The sequence below is a fragment of the Pleuronectes platessa genome, chromosome 9 (assembly GCF_947347685.1).
Source record: "Pleuronectes platessa chromosome 9, fPlePla1.1, whole genome shotgun sequence".
In the NCBI taxonomy this organism is placed as follows: domain Eukaryota; kingdom Metazoa; phylum Chordata; class Actinopteri; order Pleuronectiformes; family Pleuronectidae; genus Pleuronectes; species Pleuronectes platessa.
In genome coordinates, this window is record NC_070634.1 from 26,039,888 (window position 1) to 26,045,887 (window position 6,000).

At 44.0% G+C, this 6,000-nt stretch overlaps 1 protein-coding gene across 1 annotated transcript; it reads left to right on the plus strand.

The window, feature by feature from the left end:
• Positions 1 to 2,774: 2,774 nt before the first annotated feature.
• LOC128447754 (leukocyte elastase inhibitor) lies at positions 2,775 to 5,764 on the plus strand. The gene is made up of 6 exons (XM_053430073.1): positions 2,775 to 3,164; positions 3,738 to 3,875; positions 3,966 to 4,083; positions 4,170 to 4,312; positions 4,431 to 4,598; positions 5,081 to 5,764. Exons 1-6 carry the CDS (start codon positions 2,793 to 2,795, stop codon positions 5,489 to 5,491), a joined length of 1,350 nt encoding a protein of 449 aa, XP_053286048.1. The 5' UTR covers positions 2,775 to 2,792; the 3' UTR covers positions 5,492 to 5,764.
• The last annotated feature ends 236 nt before the right edge of the window (positions 5,765 to 6,000 follow it).

Genomic DNA, 6,000 nt, shown 5'->3' on the forward strand with positions numbered 1-6,000 from the left:
GCTGACCCAGCCCAGTTAACCTCAGGACTAACCATCCCCCAAGCATGCCAGGTCGCCAGTGAGGTTCACATGGTCATTCCTCCACGAACCGCAGGGGCCCCCATCCGACTTGAAATCCTCAAGGGACAAAGGATACCTGGTCCGCAGGCATTTTTCCAGCCTTTGCCCTCCTTCGGGAACTCAACCTGGAAGTCTGTGGCACGCCTAAGCTGGAGGTGAACCAACGAACTACGCCCTTGGGGTCTAATTGGCCACCCCAGAAGAATCTAGAATGACAATCCATTTGTCTCAACTACACCCAGGAGAACTGGATAATAACAATCCTTGGGTTACCCGAACCCTCTACCTGAACAGCCAGGGCTTGCGGATGATCACATGCATGCACACAGACACACACACACACTCTGGGTTAATTCTAACCAAGAACAACACGAGGGTTAAAGCACGCAAGACGAACATCCCTGCAGTCATCGCTCATCTAAGTGAGTGGGAAGTGATCAGCGGCAAGATATAAAGAAAGCAGATGCTGCAAAAGTGAGAGGATGGCTCAAGAAGGTTAGATCTAATGAATTCATCCTCCATACAGGTCTTTACATGGATGTTTTGGAGGAGTTGTCCCATCTATCTCTCCAATTCCAGAAGGACAGCATCTCTCTGCCCACAGCTTTGGAGGCTATTGAGACTTCCAAAGAGGTACTGAAAGACATGACAAAAGGTGATGGCCGAAAGCTGAGAGCAGTGAAGGTGGAGTGTAGGTGTGGTAGCTGCAGAGGTGTAGAGCTTTCTGACACTTAAGCAGATGCTGAGGAGAGATTGAAGAGTTCCAGAGAGCAGCTCATCCATGACATTGTGGCCTGCCTTGATGAAAGGTATAAAACAGACACAATCCTCATGGCCATGTTTACACTGGACCCTACGCACTGGCCTGCAGGTCTGACTGAGTATGGTAACGAGAAGCTCTTGCTGCTCCTAGAGCATTTCAAGGAGATACTGATGAAAAACGGCTGCGATGTCAGCGTAATGGCAGAATGGACCCGTCTTAAGAAGATCATCAAAAGGAATTGCAGAGGTCTAAAGTGGAAGGAACTATGGGCACAGATTCTAAGGGTCTGGTCTGAGGAGTTCCTCCAACATACTCCACATAATTGAAATAATTCAAGTCATGCCAATGTCCACCTCTCGAGAGGACGTTTTCTCTTCTGAATCGGGTCAAAACTCACTGGCGGATCAATCTCAACACAGCACAGTGGAAGACCTAATGATTATCTCACTAGAGGGTCCAGAAGAAGAAGATGCAGCTGCTGCAGCATGTGCAGAATCTGCTGTGAAAAAATGGTTCAGCAGTGGGAAGAAAGCAAGGCGGCCCCATATAAATCCCTATGGGAGATGGCAGCTGGTCAGACCAGCAACTTCTCCAATGGCTGACAGTGACACATATGACGATTATTATTTTTCTCAATAGTACATATATCTTAATAATTACTTTTTAATTTGAAAAAGAAAGAAAACGTTCTTATTGAATATGAAAACACTTTGAATCTGTAGACTACTGCCTAATAGTCTTATTATTGCCATTTGATGGCAATTGCTCATATACTGTAAGCCTAAATAAGTGTATTTATTATTTTGAACAAAGGTTAAATGTTATTTCACAAGTTTCAAAAGGTGCCCCCAATTTTTTTCAAATGCCCCTGGATTTCAGTCAGTTGTAGCAAAAATTGCCCCCTAAAAAATATGTAAATTTTCTACCCAGCTTCCAGCCAATCTTCTCAAGGGATTCCACTGACTGTGGGGTCACTAACCTCCACACTGTGTGCATCCCCACTGATCCAAACACGCTACCGACCTTCGTACGTCAGTACAAAATCCCATTAACAGGATTTGAATCATTTCAAGACATCCTCGACACCCTGTTAAAGAAACAGATAATCAGGGAATGTAACTCAACCTACAATTCCCCCATTTGGACGGTGCTAAAACCAACCGGTAAGTGGCGCCTCACCATTGCTTATCGTCCCCTGAATAAACAAGTCCCTCTTACCCCGTGGCCTATGATTCACCTGGATCATGAACTTTAAGTGATGATATCTTCTTATTGCACACTGCTTATCACATATAATGATTTCATAACTTTGTCATTATTTGGAGAAACTACATCATTATATTTGATTAGTAAATCATTTCGGATCAGTTCCATGGAAATCAAGATGAAGCAACACCTCGACACACCAAGATGTGTTCATGGGAAAAACGGTGTTCAACCATGAAAAAATCCTCCCATTGTCCACAGATGTTCTGCTACAGAAGGGTGTGGAGGTGGAGGTGGAGGTGGAGGTGTGCTCTCCCTGCCTCCGGCTCTGCAGGTGTGCACCAGAACAGAGCCAGAAAAACAAATACAGTTTGAATGATAGAAATATATATTTGTTTTGGATGGTTTGGAGTTGACCTGAAGCTGCTGGCTGTCTCTGTGTCCCGCTGTGTGTTTCTCAGGAGGTGCTGAAGGTGATGTGCACCATGGATGACCACATCGTCCACGGACTGAACACCACCATGCCCACAGTTTTCATCCACGATGTGGTCATCCATGGTGCACATCACCTTCAGCATCTCCTGAGAAACCTAATAAAATTGAGTTTGGTTCAGTCCAAACTCATCTGGTTGGTTTTGGGGGTCTTGGCACAAAAAATTGAAATACAATCAAGCAGCGATCAGGTGCATTTCTGTTCAGATTTGAAAATATATGTCTAAAAAGCATTTTTTGTTCATTACAGGACAACTGTACATCCAAAGCCATGGGAAACAAACCCGGCACCACTCACCATAGCTCCGACGACCATAGCGTTGACGACCATAGCGTCGACGATCATAGCGTTGACGACCATAGCATCGACAACAGTAACTCCGGCAACATATTCGAGAACATCGGCAGCATCAGCGCAATCAATGTTTCATCCCGAAGGCAACTCCAAAGCTCAAGATGCTTGATACCAGTCGAAAGCTCAACCAAAAGCTCAATCGACATCTCAGGCGATGTGCAGCTGTTCCGGACTCTGAGCCGTGCAAACCCATCGGGGAATTTGTTTGTGTCTCCGCTGAGCATCCGTTCAGCTCTGGCTATGGTCTACCTGGGAGCCAGAGGAAACACAGCTGATCAAATGGAAAAGGTACATCACACCATGTCTCTGTTACCGGTCATTCAGAGAGTCAGAGCTGTGGGACCAGTTGGTTATGATGGAGCAGACTGAACAGTGTTTCTAAACCATCTGTTCTTCTGACTCTAGATGAATCCCTGACACAAGGTCCAGTATGTGCTGCTCTCTGACAGAAGGACATTGATCTGACAGTTCAGTTCATTAAACCAGTTTGCTTTCAGAACAGAAGAACAAATCTTACAGTTTCTTACTTGTATCTTATTTTCGTCTCATCTATTAATGACTTCAGTGTTAAAAATGTGCAGATTTGAATCTGCAGTGTCTCACTCGGGTTTCTACAGAAGAAATCTCTATGAACAGATTCTGTGTGTGAATATGTAGAATTTGCAGGTGAGAGATGAGATTTTGTCGCCTTCTGATTTCTACATTTTACAGATATTTTACAAGTGTGCTGGCAGGAAAACTTCCAGAAAATGTTCTGAGGAACTGACTCTGAGTTTAGCTTCCTCACCTACAGACCCTGGACTCTTAGGTGCACATCTGAAAGCATTTAAATGTCATGTGTTCATCCAAACTTCCACACAGGCCCTGTCATTCAGTTCTGATGAAGCCGTCCACGCCAAATTCAAGAAGCTGATCGAAGACATCCACTCACCATCGGTGTCATACATTCTGAAAATAGCCAATCGTCTGTATGGGGAACAAACCGCAATGTTCCTACCTGTAAGTTTCAAATTTTTCACTTATCACAGCAGAAATGTATACTTCTTAAAAGCTTCCTTGAAAGTATAAGATGATATGTGGTCTGTGCAGCGATTCCTGGAAGCCATGTGTGAGTACTTCCATTCCGACCTGAAGACTGTGGATTTCCTCTGCGCCGTGGAGGCGAGCAGAAAGGAGATCAACACCTGGGTCGAGCAGCAGACAGAAAGTACGACTTTACACCTGAATTGAGTGAAAACGGGAATAAATCTTTCTACATTGTTCTGAATTCTCAGGTTTTCTGTTACATTTCAGATAAAATAAAAGATCTCCTGAAGCCGGGGATAGTCTCTGCAGGTACGAGGCTGGTCCTGGTCAATGCCATCTACTTGAAGGCAAACTGGAAGAACCTCTTTAACAAAGCAAACACCAAAGAGATGCCCTTTAAAGTCAGCCAGGTAAAAAAACGCTTATCTATGTCCCTTAGCTCCTCAAACTACAGTAGATAGTGACCTAATCCCAATGGAATTATTAGCTAGATAGACATTTTAATAGTTGTTTGTCTCTGTCTGTCAGACTGAGTGCAAACCAGTCCAGATGATGATCCAGATTGAGAAGCTGCCCTACAACTACATCCCTGAATACGGTCTGCAGATCCTGGAGCTGCCGTTTGAGAAGGAGGAGCTCAGCATGTTCATCCTGTTGCCTGAACAGTCCACAGACTGTTCCGACCCTCTGCTGAAGGTACACAGAGTTAAATCAATAGATTGTTTTCATATTGAGAAGCTCAGATAAAAGCTGCTGGTCACTCCCTGTCGAGCACCTAACAGCAGACAGACAAAGATGGAGACCAAAATGGTAAAACTACTACATGTGTATAATATGCATCTTACAACTGACCAGCCTGTGCAATGTTATTTGTCTTTAACAGACACTGTGTTTACTAAACAACTGAAGTTTAGCTAAAAGGAGGCAACAGCAACTCAGTCGATTAATGTTTTTTTTGGCGGTGGAATAAACAACAAGATGGAGAATATCCCTTGTACTGCACTTATTAATGCCTACCACCAGTTGATGTTATCAGATGTTAGTGACCACCAGCAGATGTTAGGGACATAACTTCTGTTGTGTACCTTAGCGTCATCACATGTTTCAGCCTTTTAATCACAAGACACCCTCTTCTTAGTTTTTAGAGATGTGAAAAAAATGTATTTGCTCTGTTCCAGCTGGAGATGGAGCTGACGCTGGAGATGCTGAATGAATGGACTGACAGGAAAATCATGGACGTCCAGTCAGACATCCACGTTCACCTGCCAATGTTCAAGCTGGAGGAGGACTACGACCTGAAGGAGCCTCTGTCCGAGCTGGGCATGACAGACGTGTTCTGCCCGTCAAAGGCCGACCTGTCTGGCATGAACGGTGAAGCAGGACTCTTCCTGTCTACGGTGATTCACAAGGCCTTCATGGAGGTGAACGAGGAGGGCACGGAGGCGGCTGGGGCCACAGCAGCCATTGGATTAGATAGATGTATGTTGAGGGTGAAACCCTTCACAGCAGACCACCCCTTCCTCTTCTTCATCAGGCACAATCAAACCGGGGCCATCTTCTTCCTCGGCAGGTTCGCGTCTCCTCAGTAGACAGAACCAGGGCAGGAAGATATTCAAATGAAAGCTTAATCCTTTCAATCTGGGTTTTATTTTTGGGGCTTTATGCTAATTAGCATGATTTTTTCTTCTGTTTTTGCACTGAAATTATAGAGGAAGATATGAATTAATGAAAAGGGCTTAATCCTTTAAATGTGGGCTTTACTTTCTGGGATTTAGGCTATTTAGCTTGGTTTTTACTTCTGTTTTTGCACTGAAATTATAGATGAAGATATTAATTAATAAAGAATAGTTTTGATCCAACAATGATTTGTGTGTTGATTTTGGAAAGACAATTTCTGGAGTTTGTGTTTCACATGTGAAGAAGCAGCATGAGATTGTCCGGGTCACTCTTGTTCACAACAACAGAAGCTGTCCAATATTGAATGTGGTTAAAATGGTTCTAATAAGTGAGATATTAAAGGGGACATATTATGAAAAATCCACTTTTGTAGTGCTTCTACATGTTAATGTGGGTATCGGGCATGTCAACCGTCCCAAAA

Excerpts from the sequence above, each read along its gene's own strand:
- LOC128447754 (XM_053430073.1), top strand. The coding sequence starts at position 2,793 with ATGGGAAACAAACCCGGCACCACTCACCATAGCTCCGACGACCATAGC. Across the intron at positions 3,165-3,737 it reads CAGCTGATCAAATGGAAAAG|GCCCTGTCATTCAGTTCTGA; the intron begins GTACATCACACC and ends ACTTCCACACAG. Across the intron at positions 3,876-3,965 it reads AAACCGCAATGTTCCTACCT|CGATTCCTGGAAGCCATGTG; the intron begins GTAAGTTTCAAA and ends TGGTCTGTGCAG.